The 21,945-nt window shown below is 45.1% G+C and overlaps 1 protein-coding gene across 2 annotated transcripts in view; it reads left to right on the top strand.

Moving 5' to 3' along the window:
* The first annotated feature begins 1,570 nt into the window (after positions 1 to 1,570).
* The window catches only part of EPN2 (epsin 2), a 40,968-nt gene continuing 20,593 nt past the window's right edge, over positions 1,571 to 21,945 (top strand). For both annotated transcript variants that reach the window (XM_032197480.1, XM_032197479.1), the window contains exons 1-2: positions 1,571 to 1,736; positions 20,092 to 20,866. In XM_032197480.1, coding sequence (XP_032053371.1) covers positions 20,272 to 20,866 — 595 coding nt within the window. In that variant the 5' untranslated portion in view covers positions 1,571 to 1,736; positions 20,092 to 20,271. The remainder of the gene's footprint in view (positions 1,737 to 20,091; positions 20,867 to 21,945) is intronic.

The following is a 21,945-nucleotide window of genomic DNA, read 5'->3' as shown; positions in this document are numbered from 1 at the left end:
CCCAGAATCTCATTCTGCTTAGCTCTCCTAGCTCAAGGTTAACAGCTAAGCCACTATTGCAGCTAGCTGCAGAAGACTTGGCTTCCCAGCTACCAGATGGTATTCAAAGCACTTGGACTCGCAGCATTTCTAAAACAAGTTCCTTTTAATGCAGCTTACTCTGCTTTGCTGCAGTCCATGTTCTTCAGTATTTAAACCTCGATCCTTCTCAGATTGAGGTCAGGGGGAATTTTGCTACCAGCTCTGAGGACAGAAGGGCTGGGCTCTAAGTTTGGAGTGTGCGGCCTGGCTTTTTTTCATTTGAAAAGCACAGCCTTACACACTGGGTTTTGCTCTGATTCCCTTTGTTTTATTGTGTTTTAATAAGGCAAGATTCCTCAGGAATTTGGGTTTTAAATGACCCGTAGTGCTACCTGGAGCCAGCTGTGCTAATATGAGCCGAGCCCTGCTAGCCAGCTTCCCTCCTGACCCGCACTGACCCTCGCTGTCTCCAGAACAGCCACGTCCCGTTTCCTCGAATTGTCTCACGGTTTTATGATGGGAACAAACACTCAGAACCGCGAGGAGACCTCTCCCAACCTATGATCTGGGGCACTGCTTTGGTCATTGCTCCGAAAACAGAAGAACGCAAGCTGCAGACTGCCCGGCTCCTCCTGCCACACTCCCACTGCCGCAGCGCAGGTCCCCTTGGCGTGACCACCGAGGTCTGCCTGCAGCTCCCTTAACACATGCTCCCCACTGCCACCCAGAATCATCCCTAAATGCCAAAATGCAATTTTATTTTGCAATTTTATTTTGCATGTGAGGGGGACAACCCAGAAGTGTCCCTAAATGCCGAAGTGCCATCCTTTTGCATCCCATGAGGGGGGATGACCCAGAAGCGCCCCTAAATGCCAAATTGCCATCCTTTTGCATCCCAAGCTGAGGGGGGATGACCCAGAAGTGTCCCTAAATGCCAAAGTGCCATCCTTTTGCATCCCATGATGGGGGTCGACCCAGAAGTGCCCCCTAAATGCCATAATACCATAATTTTGCATCCCATTGTGATGGGGGATGACCCAGAAGTGCCCCTAAATGCCAAAACGCCATCCTTTTGCACCTCATCGTGAGGGGGGGACGACCCTGAACCACCCCTAAATGCCCAAATGCCATCACACTGCACCCCATCCTGAGGGGGACGAGGAGAAGGGGGAGCCCCAGGGGCTGCTTGTGGGCAGCAGTGACGGTCCTTTGGGGGCTCGGCCGCCTCCTGAGGAGAAGGAAATGTCCGCCCTCGGGGCAGGGGGGTCGTGGCCTGAGGGCGGGCCGGGCCGTGAGGAGAGGGCCGTGAGGCGAGCCCGCCATGGCCGGCTGAGGGGGCGAGGAGGAAGAGGAGGGCGAGAAGGAAGAGGAGAGCGAGGAAAGAGAGGGGCGTGCGGAAGGAGAGCGCCTTTTTGATTTTCACTTCATTTTTGATTTTTATTTTTCCTCCTTTTCTCCTTCCCGAACTCCACTCCCCGCCGCGCCCGACGACCGGGGGCCGCGCCTCGGGGCCGCGCTCGGCCGCCGGTTCCGCCTCCTCCTCCCCCCCCCTCCCTCCCGGCCGCCGCCATGTTGGATGGTGCGTGTGGGTGTCAAACCCAGCCAGAGGCGGCGGCGGCGGCGGCGGCTGGGCACCGGGACATCGCGACACCGCCACATCGCGACACCCCCCCCCGCAGCCCCTTCCCCGCTCCCCCCTCAGCACGCAGCGCCAGGTGAGTGCGGGAAAAGCGGGTTGTTCTCGGGGTGGAAGGGGGTGGTGGTGGTGAAGGAAGCCGCTTTATTTTCTTTCCCTTTCTCCCTCCGGTGCTCCCCCCCCCCCCCCTTCACCCATCCCCGGGGCCTGCTCCCCCCCTTCAGGGGGTCGGGGTACGGGCAAGGCCCCTCCGTGAGGGGCTGCGAGGCCTCCCCGTGGTGGGGAGCGGGGCCCGGTGGTGGGGTTAGGGCCGGGCCGGGCCCTGGAGGGGGGGGTGGGCGGCTGGGGAGGGGCCCGTCTGTCTGTCCGTCCGTCTGTCCGTCCTGGGGTCCCCTGTGAGGGGGTGGTGGCGACTGTGGAAGCCCCCAGCGGGGTCTGGGCGGCCTTTTGTTGTCTCCCATTAGGTCGCTAGCAACAGTTCCTGGCCATCATGGCAGCCCCGGCTGCGAGCAGGAGGCACTGCCAGGAGCTGCCGGGAAAGGTGACTGCGCCCCGGGGCCGCCCCCGGGCTGGGAACGGTGGGGGGAAACCGGCCCTAAAATCCTCACACCCCAAAACCCTCAGACCCTAAAACCCCCAGACCCCCAAACCTTCGACCTCAAGACCCTTCAGACCCAACCCTCGGCCCCGCATCCCCCTGAGGGGCGCGGAGCCCGGGTTCCCCAACGCATGCGGAATGCTGCTCTCATCTATTTATTTTTTAAATCCATTTGAGATCTTCCTTTTTTATTTTTCCCTTTCTTAACGCCCTGCCCGCGCTAGATCTGATGCTACGGATCGGTCTCGAGCAGTTAGCGTTGCCGTATTAATCGGTATCGCAGCTGTGAATTGTGTTTGCACGGGGATTATTACGGGCTGCCAACAATGAGCCTTGCCGATTTTCAAGCTGCGGGGCGTATCGATAGCAGATATTTGGTCTCGATTTTATTTGGCTAAGGGGCGTGTAACGCTTCCTTCCCCCCTTCCCCTTCCTTATCGCCGATCTGGAAAGCTGAGTTGTGTTTTAAATCCCCGCAAATTGGACATGCTGCTTTTTGGTAATTTTTCTAAGCAAATTCCCCGAATCCTGCGTTTTCACTGGGAGATACAGACTGGTTCTGATTGCTAAGCCGTGTTGCGGGTGTTGCAGACTGTGGAGACTGACTTTAGGAGTTCAAAATGCAAATCAGGCCACAAGGTTCAGTTTTATTATTCTCTCCACTGTAATACATATTTTATGGTAATATGGAACTCTTGCATAATTCGGTATTGCTGTGTTTTATGCAAGACAAGGTCAGAGAAAACTGGATTGCTGAGGTTTGAAATATAAGATGTTAGAATGATTTTTAATTAAAATACAAATATATCTTGACAATATCTTCAGCAAAATAGGGCCTGTTTAGGAAGTGCTTCTAAATCTGTTTGTCTTGGCAGATTCCCAGATACATTATTTCCAAACAGGCTCACGTATAGTGTTTCATTGTGAAGAATCAAAACTTCTGATAAATTTTCTCTTGCAAACTTGGGGTCACGGTAAACCAGCTAGACAGAGTTTTAAAGATAATCTGCCGTATATTAAATATTTAACCGCGTTATCGAAAATTACCGAGTACAAATTAACCATGAGTATGCATTCCTGAAGACGGATTCTGATAAGGCTGAGCTGACGGCGAGTTATACTTCAGGAAGTTTGACTTGCTGCTGCTGATTGCAACTTCCTTGATGTCATAAAACAACTATGCGGCATCATCCTGCCGTGACGATGGTTCTCCTACGCGGCAGCCTAGGGTAGCAGACTTCTCCCTGTGCTGACAGCTGAAAAATAACGCCCGCCGTTAAGAAATGAAGGTTCTTGCAGGTTGGACCTCTCTGTTTAGGAAAGAAGAAAAAAAAAAAAAGAGGAAAAAAAAAGACCTGTTCCTTAGGTAGGAGGTAGATAGCTTTGGGTGATGATTGGGGAAGAAAAGGGTTATTTAGAAGTTGCCTTGTTGTTCCGTGCTAGTAGGAGAGCCCTGATCTGAGCCCTGGGCTGTCAGGTGCCGTGGCTGGTAGTGCTCGTGGTGTTTTTCACGTCCATTATTCTTACAGTCACTTTTAATGAATAGTTGACAAACATCTGATGTCCAGTGCAAGCTGTATAATGCAATGAGCATAAATGAATTGTGCTTGTACCGACCGCATCATTATTTACATAACTGGTTAATCATGCTAATTTCATTCCAGCTGTCAGACATTTGATTGCTTTAAAACTTGGAGCTTTTGAGAAGCCTCAAATCTTGGATCGCTGCTGCAAAACGCCAAAGGCCTAATTTGTTACTTCATAAAAATGCTGATAGTCTTGCTGGGTAGAGAAATTGGTGCTTCTTTTTTTTAAGGAACCATTAAATTTTAATCTGTCTTAGGAGAAATCTATTACCGAATAGCTATGATATTCGTGAGTTGCTCTTCATGGGTCTCATGTGTAGGAGGGGGGAAGTGGCTGTTGGTTTTGCCTGGCCCTGAAGACTGTGAGTTCCTCTGAAATCTTTGTGTAATGACTGGTGCTCAGGAAACAACTTCCCAGTCTTCCAGTGCCATATTTGCAGAGTGCTAAATTGTCTCTTGGGATTCTTGCTAATAGAAAATGAAAGGTGTCTGGTTTGTATGAATGCCTGTAATGTGCTTTTTTCCCCCTCTGCCTTGCTCTGATCTGTGCAGGGAAAGTATCGAAACGTACCAGTATCCTGCTGTCTTAAGTGCTTCAAAGAGCAGCGGTTTTTTGTGTATTTCAGTAGCCTAGCTGCTCATTAAACAAGCATGAGACACCGTGGAGGAGAACAACATGTGAGCTGTCCTTTAGAATAAAACCTCCTAGTTCTAATTGTAGGTCCGCTAGCACTGCCATACGCCAGTTTGGTTGCATACTGCTACGTGCTGAATAGCAGACCTTACAGAAAATCGCAGCATTAATCACTCTTGATGGCTGGGATAGGATTGCTTTCCTATTCTATGGGGTGAAAAATAAATTTAGAATGCTTGTATAACAGAATAAGTGGACTCCGAGGCTGTAGGCTTTAGGATGAATCTAGAACTACATGGCTGTAGCAGTTCAGCCTCTTGGGGAGTGGTGCAGGAGGCAGAAAGTTGTAGAAAGTTGGTACTGGCTTATTTGACATCTTGCAAAGAACATTTTGGCTCGGGTTTTCAAATGTGGGGTTTGATTTTATGAAGGTAGTCTAAACTGTTGATGAGGCAAAATAGTTTGCAAGTGCTTGGAAGTTGTAGGTAGTTGCTAAAGAGAGGGAAAATGAAATTACTGAGGCTGAGTTCCCCCAAACTGTACTGCACAGGTTCAGAGTTAGCACGTGAAGTTAAATGCCTGCAAATATCTCAGGCTGGAGTTTGTGTGAATGATGATACTAATCAGAAAACTAATATTAAAGTATTTTTGTGTTTTCTAACCCCAATACCATTGCATTTTTATATGGAAATGTTAAAAAATTTTTCATTTTGGTAAGACTATATTTAGTGCAATGCTTTTCTTCAGCACAGGTAATTATGAGCCCAAATATTTTGGTGTAGCTGCCAAAACCGAACTTAAAAATGGATCCCAGGCCCAACACCCTGCATGGCATTAATTGTTAATAGTGTGTCTATCTGTTCTCATGTCACCCAGGGCTGTTAACATAAATGCCTCTATCTCAGTCCTCGCCTAGCTCACATTCAAGGTCAGACGTGGTCCATTCACGCTGCTTATGCCTTGGCTGCACAGCGACTTGAAAAAGCCGGCTCTGTCCAGGTGGGGAAACATGAGCAGGGCACGGAGCAGAGCCCAGCACCAGCAGGTCCCCGCTGGCAGCATGAGCACAGCTGGCTCCGGCCAGGGGGAGACCAGTCCCGGCCCAGGGCTGGCGGCATCTCGGCCTCGCAGGCTCTCCTTATCTTGGCTTTATGGTGGAGGTGGCTGGGTAAAGTTCTCAAAAACCTCGGACTCAGGAGTTTTGTTGTCCTGATGCGTGCGGTTTGTTTTCATTTCATTTCATAATTTTCCTTCCACGGCCAGGAACATAGCTCCCTGAACTGCCTCAAGTAATTAGTGGAAATTCTTGCCTGAGCCCTCTTCTGATATATGCGCTTCTCTTCCACGGCGTTGGCTGCTCCTGTCGTTCCTCCAAGTGCTGTTTTATTAATGTAGTCTACAGTTGCTGAGTCTTCAGTCATGTAACTGGGTAATAAATACCAAATTTACAAGGCATGAAAAGCGGAATGGTTTCGGAGGGTGGCCTAGACAGGAGAACGCTTGAATGCAATCTGCTTCTCTAGAAATGGTACAAACCTGTCTTTTGTCTTCCAGACCTCTCTCTATCTCCACATGCTTCCTTGCCACCATAATTACCTTGCACTTTGCACACATATGCATCTATTTTAGTGCCTGTTTAAATAGCAGTCCCAGTTCCTGTCTCCAGTAGGGTCATATACACGTTTCCCATGGCTCAGATTTGATCACCTTTAGACCCAGCGTTTTCGTGTGTGTTTCTTTTCCAATGGAAATTTCTGTTCTTATTCCTTATGGTAAAACATTAATCTGTGAATCACTTGCTTTTTTTGGTTTTACAATGCATCATTTAACATTTTTTTTTTTTAATTCAGCAATACCAATCCTTTTTTTGAAACTTAAGCTGCTTAAAAACATGCTGGGAACCTTACCTGGAGATGTTTCATGTCTGTTCCACAAGACAACTCAGAAGACCAGCTTGGTGGTTGTTCCTTGTAGCCATAGCTAAACTCACAGCCACTTTCTTGGCCTGTTTTTCCCGAAGTGACTACCTAAGGACAGGCAGCGCAGGCTGAGGGTCGTGCACAAAATGCCACATCTGCTTCCTTGGAGAAATTCAACAGCCAAACTTTGAGTTCACCTCGCTTTTGGAGATGTTCCCGCAGTTTTGAAGATGTCACTTCTGTAAAGTAACACCTCCTAAAATCAGGCTGGTGGCTTCCATTATTTAAGAAGCAGAGACACGAGTAGAGCGAGCTCTCTACTCTCTGTGCTGGTCTCTTTGGTCTGGTTGAGTTCTGCCACAGTGAAATCCCCCAACGTACGTCGTGCCCATGCTACTTAGAACTAAGAGCATGGACGACAGAGGTGCTAATGATGCTAGAGATGCTCTTTTTTTTTCCTTTTTCTCCTTTACTTGGTTTGAAATCACATTCATTTCTAGCTTTAACATCAATTTGATAGTTTCTGAACCTTTACAAGGGCAACCGTCTTTTCATAGCTTTGCTAGAACAAAGACATTTTAAGAATCTTAATAGAGAATCGTATAAGCTTATTACAACTGCTCCTGACTGTTTAAATCACTTCCTTGTACTTAAATAACAATCTGTCACCAGCTATTTCTTGATTGTATTTTTTGTCAGATGCAATTTATCCCCCTCTGTGTTTTTGTTATATTTTTTTTTTCTTCTGATTGTGCAACCCTTAGGTTGGCAAGCAATTTCTTTCTCAAACAGTTCTTCTGACTTCATTGGGACTAATCGCATGAGTAATTGCTCACTGGTGTAAGGGCTGTGCAGTTCACAAACAAGACCTCTGTTTGTTGGACCTCACGGACAACAAAAACACTAAAATAATTGGTATATGGTTCTGATATTCCTTAGGGAAAGGCAAAACAAAGTATTTTTAAAAGCAACTTCCTCCCCTGAGACAGAGGCACGAAAGATTCCCTTAAACGTCCCTGCTTGCAGATGGGAAATCTGTACTCGAGTGGCCAGTTGTGTGCTGCTAACTGGGTGAACTGACCCAAGTCATGGTTTGGCCATTCTCCTGATGATTGTTACCTTTTTTTTTTTCTTTTTTTTTTTGAGCAGAGCAGTGAGGATTTTGTCAGCCAATTCTGTTGACCCAGTTGCTGGTGCTCCTTTCTGTTAAGATTCAGCTCTGGACAAGGGAGGAGGCTTGTGACAATAGCTTTTAGACATAGATTTTCGATCAAGCCTAATCCCTAACCCTATAAAATCAGCAAAAAAATAAAATCTTTAATGAATCCTCATCTCTCACTTCTAAGCAGAACTGTTGTAACGTGCCTGCCCATCCTCTGATTGATGGCCAAGCAGAACGTACTCTGTCGTGCTATATGTAAAGGAAGGCACTCAAATTATTATTTGAAAAACAGAACTTCAATGTTTTTAATTATTCAGTTAGTTAATTAATCAACGAAACACTTTTCCATTTTGGGACATTGCTGGAGAGTGACCAGTAACATCAGTTTAGAGAGAAATCCTGAATCATGCGTTTCCAGCAGCATGCAGATCCAGGGAAGATCTGGTCACTCTTTAAAACACTTGTACCCAATTATTTATTTTATCATTTGATAAAAACCTTTTTGTATAGTAACCATTTGAAAGCATAAGACTTGCATCTGTTATCTCATGAAATATTTGCTTTCCAAGCAAATACTGGCATATTGCATGGTTTTATTGTAGTGATTGTTTCTTGCAGTGTTTTTATTTTTAATTTTAAAGGGCTTGAAATGATTGTTAGCGATGAGCAGTGTTACTATTCTCTTGCTGCTGTTGCTGAGCAGACTTTGTGCAAGTTAAACTTTGTCTACTGATTTGGGAGAGCGTTTCTCAGAAAGTAAAGATAATGCCTCGGCTGGAATGCTTTTAGATAAACAGCGTAGGTAACACCAAGTACTTTTCTTGTTCGAAATATGCAAATAGAGTTCAGAAATCAATATTTAATATTGCAGTTGTCGTTTTTGAGAATCTCTACAATATTCCCCTGTATACTCCTAAAGCTGAAATTTTTATGTGCTACTCAGAAGAACAGGAAGATTGTTATTGTATTGGATTATAATGATGCAGCCCATTTCTTAGTACATTTTCAGCAAGACGACTGCTTTCTGGAGATTTTTTTTTTTGTAAAGATTGTTAGCTGGGTGACCCGTCTGAAAAATATTTGTGTTTGTATGTTTACTGGCTCTCTGGGGAAGATTTAATAAGAAAGTAAAGTACAGGAGTGTTTATAAAAGTTTTGTTGTTGTTGTTGTTTTCAAAATTCTTAAATTTCAGGGAAACCGAAGAATGGATGCTTTTGTGACAGCAAAATCACTTCAAACTTTTCTTGCAGAGAAGCGCTGAGGTGTGTCCTCAAAGGATGTGAGGGTTTTTTTTAGTCTGCAGAACTGCTTAAGTGTTGCATTTAAGATTTACAAATCGCTGACCCCTTTGTGAAACACGGAGACAGTCTGCAACAGTCTGGCTTTGGTACTACCTAGTGAGTAATCTCTTTTTGCCTGGCCTGCTGGTTTGAGCACCCTGCATAGTATAATTGACATTTCTGTGTCTATCTTCCAACTAAGAGTCTGCTTATTTTTAATTTCACAATAACACGAATACGTGATGCCTCCGAGAGGGTACGTACGTGTGCTTTAAGAGGCACAACGTGGCCCGTGTCTACCTGCAGCTGCGTAACGCTGAGAGGTGCTCGTGGTGGTAATTCTGCGCTTACGTTGCAGGCTGCTGAGCTGCTGAAGATGTGAGGAATGGCAGGACAGTTCTGTGGGCTGTCCTCAGCAGCCTGGTTTTAGTACGCTTCCCGAGGGTTTTTTTTTCTGCAGTTTATGGCTCAGAGCAAGCAGAGGATGTAAGCGTGTGCTTTGCTTGGAACATACGAGGGGGCTCTTGATGTGGGGCTGGTCGCTTACTGGCTGACTGTGGCCCGTTGGTTTTTCATAGGGTGAGCTTTCCAGGTGTACATGAAAGAAGCAGGCTTGCACATCCTGAATTCAGAAGTTTCTTTGCTACGTACGTGCCAGCATGAAATTGTGTCTGGGTGCCTTGGGACAGAGCCAAATTTTTTTCATGGCTTGGGTTGTTGTTGTTTTTTTTTTTCGTTCAGCTTGGATAGCGTATATCATACAGTGCCTTTCCTGTCTCTGGGAATGCTGATTTTTAGCTTTACTTTACAAAGGGATTTCTTTTTTTTCTAATTCAGAAGAAAAATTAACTGTAACAGAGGAGGGTCAGTGCTTGATTGTCCTTTCCCTTAGCTTGTGCTTTATAGAGAGGCTTAAATCCACCACCAGGACTGACTTTGTTGTCCCTTCAGTGGCAGGCAGGTGGGACCAGGAGGCAATGCCGTGACCCTGGGGATGCTGCGCTCCGGGTAAGGGCAGGAGGGAAGCACGCTGCTGTCACCTGCCTCCGGGTTAGCTCACGGGGAGCTTTCACCACGTAGCAAACTGGTAAATTCCATCTATTTCTATATATGTGTGCATCTGCAGACTTGTGTATAGACCAGACCTCTCGCTGGTCGAATTTATAATGGTGATGCTGCTGCACAAGCAAAGCCTTACAATTAAGAACACCTCCAGCGCCCATCAGATGTGCTATACGGACCTGTCTTTAAATGCCTGGAGCCTTGTGCTCCCTGAAACCCGGCGTGTGTTTTGTCACAACTGCTGTTTTAGCTGTTTTAATAAAATCCGGTGACTTTCCCGTTTTCCCCTTTCATGGGAAACCAGAGTAAAAGAGAATTAAGCACCGCCTGCTGCTTGCATGCTAAACAGATGCAAATGAGAGTCCCCTCCCTCGCCATTACGCCCTCCCTCCTTACGGGTTGCCACATTGTTTTGATGAAAGCAGTCCCATTGCCAACTCCCAGCCCAGAGGGCAGGTGAGAGAAAAAAATCCCTGATTGCAGCGCCGTGATTAACATATCTTTTGGAGTTTGTAATGTCATCATTTTGCAGAAAACAAGGTTCCAGGAGCTTCAGAGAGCAGAGGGTTGTCAGAAAGGCAAACATCAAAGTGGAAAGAAGAGAGTTTATTTAAAATATAGTAGAAAGACTTAGAGCATTCATGCTAACCTATGAGAGCTATTAAAAATTAAAAAAAAAAAAAAAAAAACGCCTTTGAAGCTAAGCATTAAAGATTTAATAGTATTAATTGAATTAAGCCGTGGGAGTTAAGGATATGTAGACACATGTGTGAGTGTATGTATTCGAAGACAGTATCTATGTAAAGGAAGCTGAGTTACTGAGTGTTGAATTAACTGTACTTGGTTTGTAAAGGCTACCTTAACAAAACACTTTTTATTCTTGGGCTTAATTAGAGTAGATACCATTATAACTGAAAGTGTAAACAACAGTGCAATGTACTCACTATCATTTTAAAACCTGCTGTGAGGCAGAGGCGACCAGACTTGGCATACCTGAACAAGGCAAAACAAGCAAAGTAGTTTCTAATCCACAGCTTGAATGTCATTTTGTTCCTTTATACTATTAAGTCTGTTTTTTTTTTTCTCTCCTTTTTTAAAACAGAATAAATATCTTTTATTTTTCAATGAGAATGATAACATAATACTCTTGTGCTCAATAATAATAATAGGGTTCCTCTTACCCCCATGATACCCTACCTGTAGTCCCAGCCACAGGAATGGGCTTTTTGTTGGTGGTAGTTGTGCTTTCATGTCTGTCAGTAATGCATTTTCTCCAAAGATCAACTGATCCTGGGAGCTGTTACCTGTCTGATGTTCAGAACTTACCACTGTTGGGGAGAGTTCTTGCTGCAGGGAGAAGGTGATCCCTCCATGGCTTTGTAAACAGATAACAAAGAAAAACCTGAGTCAAGTCTGGCACTCTAACAATTGCAGTAGCCTGGTGTTGAGGGAACAATACGTGTTTTGGTTTTAATTATTATTTTTTTCTTTACAAACTGAAAACTCAGTTTCAGACTTCTGACTTCAGTGTTAATGAGCAGGGGAAAGCCTGGTCCGCGTGTCGTTTGCAGAAAAATGAGCACTGAAAGCTTCTCCCAAGAGTACAGGTGGCCTGGCCGAGGAAGCTGATGTCTGGAGGGGAACACCAGCAGCAGCAGCAGACAGGATTTGATTGGCACGCAAATACCGGTGTGTAGAGACACTACCAACCTCGTCAAGAGGGGTAACGAAATCGAGGGTGATCTTAATACATTCATTTTGCCTCCTTCAGGAAGATGGTTGCTGACAGCGTAAGGCGGGTTGTTTGAGCTCTTCTTGCTGCAGATGTAGTTACTAAATGATTCAGCATGATGCTGTACCCACGCCTTTTAGCAGTATTGATGAATTCATTACCCTTCTGTTAGCTGATGGATGTTAATGGGCTAGAATTTCTGTGCATTTGGACTAGATGGAATGCGCTTGGAAAAAAAAAAAAAAAGAGAAAATGGAGTGGGTGAGTTTTTAAGTCGCTTTCTTGTTCTGTTTATAAATCTAAAGGGAGAGAATGCTTTTAATAATTTGCATTAAAACAGTGGGTAAAAGAATAATCCACAGGGTGATGCAGGCACTGTGGGCTATACAGCCAGTAGTATTACACAGAAGATTTGCTTTACAAAAAAAGTCTCAGGCTATAATCAGCTGTGTCAGAAGTATCAGAGGCTTGACTTTTGGATTACACGCTATAGGTGTTGTCCTCTGCCTTTTGGACTCCTTGCAGGGTCTGCGGAGTCCTGCTGACACGTACAGAATTGCTGGATGCAGACTATCAAAGCTAAGAGCCTTTAACATGTTCTCTGCAAGAGCTAACGGCAAGAAAGTGACCTTTAATAATGAAACAGGCGCAGATGCTTTTTAGTAACAAGTCTTTGTCATCCTCTTTGAGAAGAGCAAGCTAATTCCCACTCAAATAATTTTCCATCTAAATGTCCAGAGCAGAGAGGAGAGTAGGTAGAATATTGATGCTGAGGGATGGATTCAGAAACCTAGAGCAGTCGTTACAGCAACAGCTGAAAATTGGGACATGTCTGCATGGGAGAATGTGGGATTCACATCTTCAAGCCAGATTATTTTTTCCTAATTCCACAATAATAATATAAAAATAATAATGAAGGTAATATTTGCATTTGGGAATAGGATGATCCTTAATAATGTATGAATGAAGCAAGTAGGAAGTAGCATACCAAGGAAAATTCAAGTGAGTTGATTTTATTTTTTGCCTTTAAGTGATTCACTTCCATCAAAGATGCACTTAGAGCTCAAAGTCAGGAACAGGGGTAGCACAAAAGTAGAGCAGGGTGACCAGCAGTGCTTGTGAGTGCTGTTTCCTGGAAAACCCAGCCCAGCTAAACCCAGGCTGCTGCTGCTGGGCTCGCTGTGCCGCTCTCTGGCTGCACGTGCTCTCTGCCAGGCAGGGCTCCTTGGGGTGGGATTGCTTTTCCTGCTCTGGTGGTGATGCTAGGAACGTTAGTCAGCTCCGGGAGGAAGACAGGGAGGAGGCAGGGTTATTTGAAATGTATTTTGGCAACTTGAGTGGTGAGTACAGCATGAAAATATAAGGGGAATAATAGGGAATTAATAGGGAATAATAGGGAAAGATGGACTAGTGTTATGGGACAGATAGCTGAAATCAGTCTGTAAGAAGGGTAGGACCCAGATTTTAAGATCTTAACCAGTTTTGAAAAACTAGAGGACAATTTTCTGTGGCTGTCTTCAGCTCTAAGCAAAATGAGTCTTGCTGTTAGGAGCAGCTGGGTGGTAAAGGAGACTTCCCAGAAAACCCACTGCTTGCAGTTCTTACGGTTGTTACCTGTTGAAGGCAAGTCCCAGGATTAAACTCTTTGCTGCCAGCAATTTGGGCTTCAAGGCGCAGCTTTACATTTTGCCTCGTGAAATGTGACCATAGATTGCTGTCGAAATTAATGTTACTTCCCTTATTTGTACTTCAAAGGCATTAGAGCGACCTTGGCATTAATCGGTTGGGTGACCTGATCTGCCAGAAAGCCCAGCTGGGCCGATGCGCTCCCTGAGCCCATTCACACTGTCCCCAGAAGTGCTGCGAGGGGCAGAGGTGGCTTGGGGCAGGACAGCAGCTTCCAGGAGCCGTGCTCAGCCTGCACCACGTCCTCAGTTCTCCGTGAGCACGGCTGCTGACAGCAGAGCCCAACCAAACCCCCCAGTTTTGACCAGCAAGCTCCTACAGCAGCACGCACGGAGGATTTTAGGATGCAAGTTTCCCACTTGAGAATTTTCTACCAGCTTGGTTAGTGGTGAGCATACACCTGCGTTAAGATATTAAAGATATTTAAGAAATTAAATCCACCACCTGTTTCTTTACAGGCTTGTAGTTTGTGTTAGCAGCCCGTTGCACTTAACAATCTGAACTGAAGAAGAATAAGAGTGTCTTGGCCATACAGACAGTTAGGGCTTTGCATCTTTTGCTCTTCTTTGAACAGTTTTTTCCATTAGAAATTCATGTTGCAAGGTAAAAGTACTAATTAGTCTCTCGGCTTTGAGCAGTGGTAAGATGGGGAGTTAAACCGATGTTTTTCCCTGCTCTGTGTCATGATGAGCGTTTGCCTTTGTCCTATTGAATTTATTAATGTGGTTGCATGGCTGTGGTGTGTGGGTGGATAGGAGAAACTGCTCATGGTGACGTCTGCTTCGTAGTAATAAAGTGCAAGCTGAATTGAGTTAATGAAATCCTGGTGTAATTGTAAGCAGCAAGTACCTTCTGAAAATACCAGGGCTGCTGGATGAGCACGGATACGTAAGATCGTAGTTGTTCTTGTCAGTTGAATCCTAAAATTGCACGACTACAAAATGTTGGCTGCGTGCTCAGTTCTCAAACACCTGCAAGCGTTCAGATTGGAGCTGATCTGTCAGGGCCCTGAGCTGCTGGAGGAGAAGATAGGATGGCTTCCCTTTGGCAGTCCCCTGTCACCCACTAAGCAGCCTAAGAGTCGAGGCTGGACTTTTCTAATCAGTAATAGTCTACGCACAGCCTCTGGCAAGAATATCAGATTTCTTGCTCCTCTGTTCCAAAAGGAAAATGTGAAAAGAGAGAAACGTCTCCCACCGTCTTTAATCCAGTTGAAAATGCGACTCGACGTACCTGGTGGTGCACTGAATTTATTTCAAATCGTTACTTTTTATTTTAAGGCAGGCATTGGGTGATTTTTTTTTTTCTCCTCTATTAGCAAGAATAAAAGATGAAGTGCTTTCATTCAAGTAGGTAATCCCCAGAGAACAAATTCCTTTGGAGAGTTCGGGGAGGTATTTTCGCTGCTGTGTTGGATTAATTTGCATTTAGAATTTCTGGTTCAGCGCGCAGTGGCTTGACCTTGTGCTGTTCTGTAATTCCGCAATATTCTCGTACTGATTACACACCCGGCGCTTGCTGTATCACTACCGAAAAATAAACTGTGATGTGCTGCATAAAATGCAGCTAGCACTGTCGGTGACACTTGACCTAGCCGGAGAAGGAGGAATGTGTTATTTTTAAAGAGCTGTTGTCGAAGCTTGTAATCCTAAAATTAGACCTCCAGCGCAGGTCGGATTTGGATCGTTTGCCCGGATTTGCACAACTCTCGCCGAGGCTCTCCCTGCTTGCAGCACTTTGGAGTATCTCCCACGCTGCCAGCAATTCCAGCTGTGGTAATTCCAGCTGTGCCACGGGCTGCCAAGGCACCTGGAGCTGCCAAAGTCACAGCACCGGCAGCCACCTGGGCAGGTCCTGCTTCTGGTGGTGCTGCTGTGCTCAGCTAGGTGGTGAGTCGCTGGATTTCTGCCCCATACCCCCTTTCTGTAGGCTGGGTAAGGAGCTGAGCTCCCTGCTGAGCTCTAATACTGCCCTCCTGGTTTAAATAGAAAGGTGTTAGGGATAAAAGGCAAAGTTGTGTCTGTAAATCTGCTGTATGGCTGAGTGGCCGTGCAGGCAGGACTGAGTTTCTCCATGGGACTGAGGCACGGCCGTAAAACCAGCGCAGAATCGAACCTTGGCGTTCATGGCTGTGCCCAGATTTGAAGGAGGGCATCTCTCAGCGTTAACTCTTCATCTAAAGGAATCATTGGGCCACCTGCTGTCTGTGAAAGCTGACCTTGTTCTCTCATTTGTAAAAGAGGGTGGAAAGCTTCCAAAACTTTTAATTTTGAGCCATTTCCTCTTCTCAGAAATTAACCGAGGAGGACAAACCATTAAACTGTGTAAAATGGAAATTAAACCTTTCTTCTGGAGTTAACCCCGTTCTCCAAACCCTTTGCCAGTCTGTGTTTGTAATTCATTTCCTAAATAATTTTGAAGGTTAAGGAAGGGCATTGATGGTAATTTCAGCGTCTTCATTTTACTGTCTTATTCACATGAATTGCTGTTTTCTCTGCTGCACAATAGCAAGAGGGAGCTAATAAGTGTGCTGCTTGTTGGCTTTTCTGCGTAGTGCCAAGCTCCTTTGCTTCTCCTCGCGCTCTTCTCCAAGGCATCACAAAATCCAGTCGCCTCTCTTCCTGTCTGGTGCGGGGAACAATGTTTGCACTACAGTAGGATATTATACCGCAGGCAGTGTAACGATAGCCCTGTGGTCTGCAGCTCTTCTGTAAGAATTATTTATGACTAAGGAAAAAAAAAAAAGCGTGTGAAAGAATTAACTGAATTTGAAAATTTCTCGAGCGCTGCGGGATCCGGCATAGAAAAAGTGCCAGCGAAGACATTTTTCCTGTTGTTGTATTCCTGAATTTTAAATAAAGCCTTACGCTTCGTTTGTCAAAATTCGTGGTTCCTCTTTGTGGAAAATATGGCTTTGTAAAAGCATTTGGGATCTGTACGTGTAACAAGCTCCTGTAAGAAACCTGGGGTAGGAATTCAGAGCGCCAGGCAGTGCGAACCCTTTCTCCTTGCCAGAAGTAGAAGTTGACTTAGTGTGACGGTTGGGGATGTGTTTGCGTGTGTGCTGTTTGCTCTTTGCAGGTGTGGTGTGAGTTTCTGTCTGTCTGGGGGAACTTCTCCCTGAGTCAGCACTTTCCTTTAGCCCGGTTCCTTGCAGGCTGGCAAGAAGCACTCTCCAGGCCCTGGCTTCTCTGACTAACCCGAGACCACAGGAGCGGGCTGGATCTTGGAGATAAAGCATCAAGAGCACAAAGCGTAGAGGTAAAGCTTCAAAATCTGTTGGAGCTTCAAAATATGTTGGAGCTTCCCTTAGCTGTTTCAGCACATCTTGGGCAGCAGAGGCTCTTGGTGGCTTTGTGGGATTCCTGTTTCACGTGCAGTCCCTTGAAATTGTAGGTGGATGTGGATATCCCAGGTGGTGCTTGCCTCCTGCAGACCTGTTGGCACAGGGGGCTTGAGATAATTAAGATTTTCAACAAATTTCTGGCAAGCTTCTTACATCTAGTGTCAATTTTCACCCTTTCTCTTGCCCACTTGATGTGAAAGGCTTTTCATGCGTTTCTGGTCCATACCTAGCTGGCCTGTGTGTATATTTACCTTCAGGCTTGAAGTGAAGGGCATTTTATCAGTGCAGACAAACCCCGGGTTGAGTTTTGCATTCCTGAGATCGGAATGGGTTCTGCTGGAAGTCTGTATATAGGTGGATTTGTACGGCTGCAGCTTTGAACTAAGTTTATTAAGGACTTTGTGGCTTGGCCTCATTTCTGAGTTAGTCTCAGCAAATTAAATATGGTTTCCTCATGTAGATTGCGTTTAGTGAATTTAATCTCTTGTGAGAGAGCTGTTGAGAAGAAGTTCAGTCAAGAATTCCTCCTGTCTGTGCACCGAATCTAAAAGAGCACCACGAGAATTCACTGGGATTATTCATGGAGGGCAAAGGAAATTAGGTATTCCCTTCCAGATAACCCTTGATAGCACGGGGAAGCTTCGCCGTGTGGTCTAGAGTGTTGTGCATTTCCTTTTCTATCTATTTAAAGATGACAAGTTATAAAACAGAGAAAACATCTGACCAGGGACCGGGAAGAGATGGCTTGGAAGGCTTGCCAAAGCTGAGCAGAAGAGATCTCCACCTTCCCCTCTCTGCTTCATCTTTCAAAGAAACCTCCCCGAGCTGATGGGGCTTTTCCTGCCGTCGGCCAGGGATGGTGGTGACAATCAGCGGGTCTTGCTTTCTGCTGTCTTTGCAACTCCAGCGTTAAAACTGCAAACCCAGCTTTCTGCTGAAGCTGCAGGAGCATTGTGCTTCCTTGTGGTTTGTTGTGAGATGGTAATGCACTGAGGTCTCTGAAAAAGCCCCGACTTTCTGTGGATGGTTTTGATTGTGCATTCGGAATGGTTTCTCGCTTTTATGTCGTGAGGGTAGTTGGCTTTTTGATCTCTTCAACCATAATATGGGCTGGTGGACCTGATTGTGTGAGGGTTTGTGTTGTGATTGTGATGGTTCTTTGGTTGTATTTATTCCCTTGGCTGAAGTTGGTGTCATTTAGGACTGGCACGTGTTCCCATGTACTGTAAAATTCACCTTTCCTATATTGTTTCTGGTATTAAAGTGATATTTTCAAAAGCTCATGAAGTTACAGCAAGTAATGAGGCACACTTTGCTTTTTCTCTGGTCACGGGTGCACACATAGCTGAGGCACTTGACAGCATAGTGCACTTTTAAAGGTATTTTGTAAGGCCTCTCATCCCTGGCCTTTAAAGAAAAATAATTCTCGTAAGATAAAAGCGTTTTTCATAAATTCACAGTTGGTTAAAAGACAGGAAGCAGGGTGAGAGATGAACACTCAGTTCTCCCAGCAAAGGGCTATTTCCAGTGACGTGTCCTGCCAGAGCTCAGTGCCCTTGCAAGTGCTCCCTTTTCCAGTTAATTTCTAAATACTGACGTGACCAAATCAAAGCCAAGCAGCTACATTTCAGAAGAATCCTGAATCACTGGAAAGAAGGAAGAAAGACTGAGATCTGTTTGAGTGATAAAATACACGAATGGAAGTGTAAGGGAGACATGGGAAGGTGGCAGGGTTGGTTGGAGACCTGCAACAGCTTCCAAAAATTAAACTCAGAGCTCAGGAGATGTCCGGTTTCCATAAAACCACGAGTGGCATAAAGAAACGGAAGGTGACTTGTTCTTAAAAAGCGTGCCCCCTGTCTACAACACGGGGAACAAATATCCAGGTTCACAGCAACGTGATGGGAGCTCTGCTTTGGGCTGGCTGAGTGTGCTGGGGGATTTAAAGCAACTCCAAGAGGGCTTGGCAGGGCCTTGTAGGTTAGTTACAAGTCCAGGCAACATTGATATTCTTTTTCTCATACTCTTTACATGGGGATTTGTGTCTGAGGGCCTGATAAGACTTTATTTTATTTTATTTATTTGCCTGGTTCAGGAGGTACCCTAACTTCAGTAGAAGAATGAACTCCCGTAGCTCAGCTTACTCGGTCGCTTTCCAGGAAAGATGCGTGCGTGCCTTTGGACCGAAGAAGCCTTTGTAGAGCTGCGTGTTGTCCAACACTTCTGCTTTCATTTTAAATGGCATGTTAATAATCTGAGGAATGATAACAGTGGTGGAATGAAATCCGTGCTTTAATGCTCCCCGTGTCTGTTGTCAGTGATCGGGTTGTGTCTTTGGGGCATTGGGAGAAGTTGTTAGAGGACGCGTTACGCATGCCATCTATTAATGGGGCAAATACTGTTAGAGTTCAAACAAGTGGTGAATGTCAAAGACTTCTGACGATGTTAATGTAATACCAAAATCTGCCAGTTTGCTCGAGTAATGTATTCTAAAGCTTAATAGGCCTCTGTTTACTCAAAACAGTGACCTTACATAAATAACCGAAGCGAGTTTCCAGCTCCAGAGCTCGTCCTTGGGTTTTCTTGCCAGTCATTTCAATTTTACAATTCCATTTTCATATAATTAAAAATTCTTCCGTGCTGCCTGAAAGACATACAGCGCAGAGATTGGGGATCTGGTGAGCACTGTCAAATGCACAAAGGAAATGCATTTGGAAAAAAAAAAAAACAAAATTCCCCTCTAATCTGCTTAGCATTAAAGGTCACCTTGAGCCAGAGCGCATCGTTCTGGTGCTCCTTTCTCCTCTCTGGGCCTCGGGTTAAGGCACGGCAGGGCTCAAGATCTCTGCCCTGAAACTGAGTGCTCGTTGCCTTTATCTGGGGCCTCGGAAACGCCTTGGTCAACGTGGAGGAAATCCACTTGGTGTCGGTACGCAGACTCCTGCAGCAACGGTAGCAGACCGCAGCTGCCAGCTGTAATGCAGCTTCCTATAAACTCTGCAAGCTAGCGCCGAGCTTTCTGTAATTAAAACTTCTAGATGGGTTTTACCTTGTTGGAAATTAAATCCGTAACTTGTTTCTCGGACTTCGTTTCTGGTTTGCTTTTCAAGTTTTCCATTTGCATCAGCGCAGATAATTTCTTGCTTTCTGTCTTTTTTGGCAGCTCAGATATTTCTAAGCTTTGACATTTGACGTTACCTGTTTATAGCTGGCACTTCCCAGCAGTTGGTCTATCCATTCTTCTCGAGGTGAGAAGAGTAAGGGTTTTTTGTCTTTTTTTTCAAACTCGAATCTTCTGAAGAAATTTAGAGAGCAAACGCATCACTACCAGAATTTCTCAAAAGCGTACGTAATTGCTTTCTGTGTAGGGATAACGAAAGACTCCACTAACGTGCTTTGTTTTGTTTTTTTTTTTTTTTCTTTCTTAGGTCATGATTTTCATTTTCTCGTGTCGTTTTCTTGAAGAGAGGAAATGATTGTAGTGGAACTTCTTGCAAATAAGCCACAGATACGGAGTCTTCGTAGCTCAGAAACGTTCATAGAAGAGCAGATATAGCCCTTTTTTTGTTTGTGTCCTAGCACCGCGCTGACTAAAAAGGGAAATAAAAATGACGACTTCGTCTATTAGACGGCAGATGAAGAACATTGTGAACAATTACTCAGAGGCCGAAATAAAAGTTCGGGAAGCGACCTCTAACGACCCGTGGGGCCCCTCCAGCTCGCTGATGACTGAGATAGCAGATCTGACTTACAACGTTGTGGCCTTCTCTGAAATTATGAGCATGATCTGGAAGCGACTCAACGACCACGGCAAGAACTGGCGACACGTGTACAAGGCCCTTACGCTCTTAGATTACCTGATCAAAACTGGCTCGGAGAGAGTGGCGCAGCAGTGTAAAGAGAATATTTTTGCTATCCAGACGTTGAAAGATTTTCAGTATATCGATCGCGATGGGAAAGACCAGGGCATCAACGTCAGGGAGAAATCCAAGCAGCTGGTGTCTCTGCTGAAGGACGACGAGCGACTTAAGACAGAGAGGGCCCAGGCCCTGAAGACCAAAGAACGCATGGCTCAGGTGGCCACCGGGGTGGGCAGCAACCAGATCACCTTCGGTCGAGGTTCCAGTCAGCCAAACCTCTCCACCAGCTACTCGGAGCAAGAATACGGAAAGTCTGGAGGCTCCCCGGCATCCTACCATGGCTGTAAGTACAAGAAAACACACACAAGATTTTTTTTCCCCACCCTTTTTTCTTTCTTTCCCACTCTTCTGAGGTATTTCGCGTTCTGATTTGCCATTAGAAGTGAGAGGAAATGGTGCCCTCCAGGACCACAAGGGGCTTTTTGCAGTGGCTGCATCTGTGCAGGTCTGCTCTCTTGAAATGACTGGCTGCATGTTTGCTTTGGAGAGGATGTGAGCGGTGACGTAAATCAATTTAAAAAGCACTTGTTTACTGTCAGCTCCCAGAGGTAGCATTGTGGAGCTGCTTTTGTGAACATGTTCCAACGTTTGATGTGATACGTCCTCGGTCTAGGAGGGAGACAGTTAATAATTTCTTTTTTATTTCTAGTTTTAAAAGGATTGCTTGAAATTTTTTTTGTGTTGAGATTTTTTGTTTTTTCTTAAAGTATAATTGAAGCAGAAACTAGGAATAAAGAGTAATTCCTGGATCATTTTGCTAGATACTTTATGTTGCTGCTCTCGTGTTTTAGGAAGAGTATTGGTAATTAACTTCCTTTATTGCTTACTCAGCAGTTCTTAGACTAGTAACACTTGGATTATGTCAGTGATTAAATATTTACACAATCAGCGTTTGGTGTGCAAATATCAGTACCAAATCCTGCATTTCATTCTAAGGAAAGAAACAAGTACAATGTGTGGGAAGAATGGATTCTTTATAGCAGTGCTTGGGGGAACTCCCTGTCATGTTAGGAGGAGGCCTGAGCTGGCACTAAATCCTTCTTAATATAAGTAATGATCTGATGAAAGCTGCTTTGGCTGAAATGTCAGTGGTTGTGGTCTAATTCTGAAGGAAAATCTTTTCTTTAACTGAATGCTTATAGTGTGTGGAGGACTGTAACAGAGCCAGTGTGGTGAATTGATTGAGCACCAGTTTTCAGAATCTCAAGTTTGTCATGTCCTGTATCCCAAAGCGCCTCTCAGATTATAAATATGGGAGTGGTGTCAGTACCCCTGTCATACGCCGATGTTCTTTGTGGAAGGCAGTAGGAAGCCAGCAGGATGAATCAAGCTAGCATGAAGAAAATCACAGTGAAAATAAAA

The sequence above is a fragment of the Aythya fuligula genome, chromosome 15 (assembly GCF_009819795.1).
Source record: "Aythya fuligula isolate bAytFul2 chromosome 15, bAytFul2.pri, whole genome shotgun sequence".
Taxonomy (NCBI): Eukaryota; Metazoa; Chordata; class Aves; order Anseriformes; family Anatidae; genus Aythya; species Aythya fuligula.
Note: the sequence above shows the minus strand (reverse complement) of the source record. Positions and strands in the feature narration are given on the sequence as shown.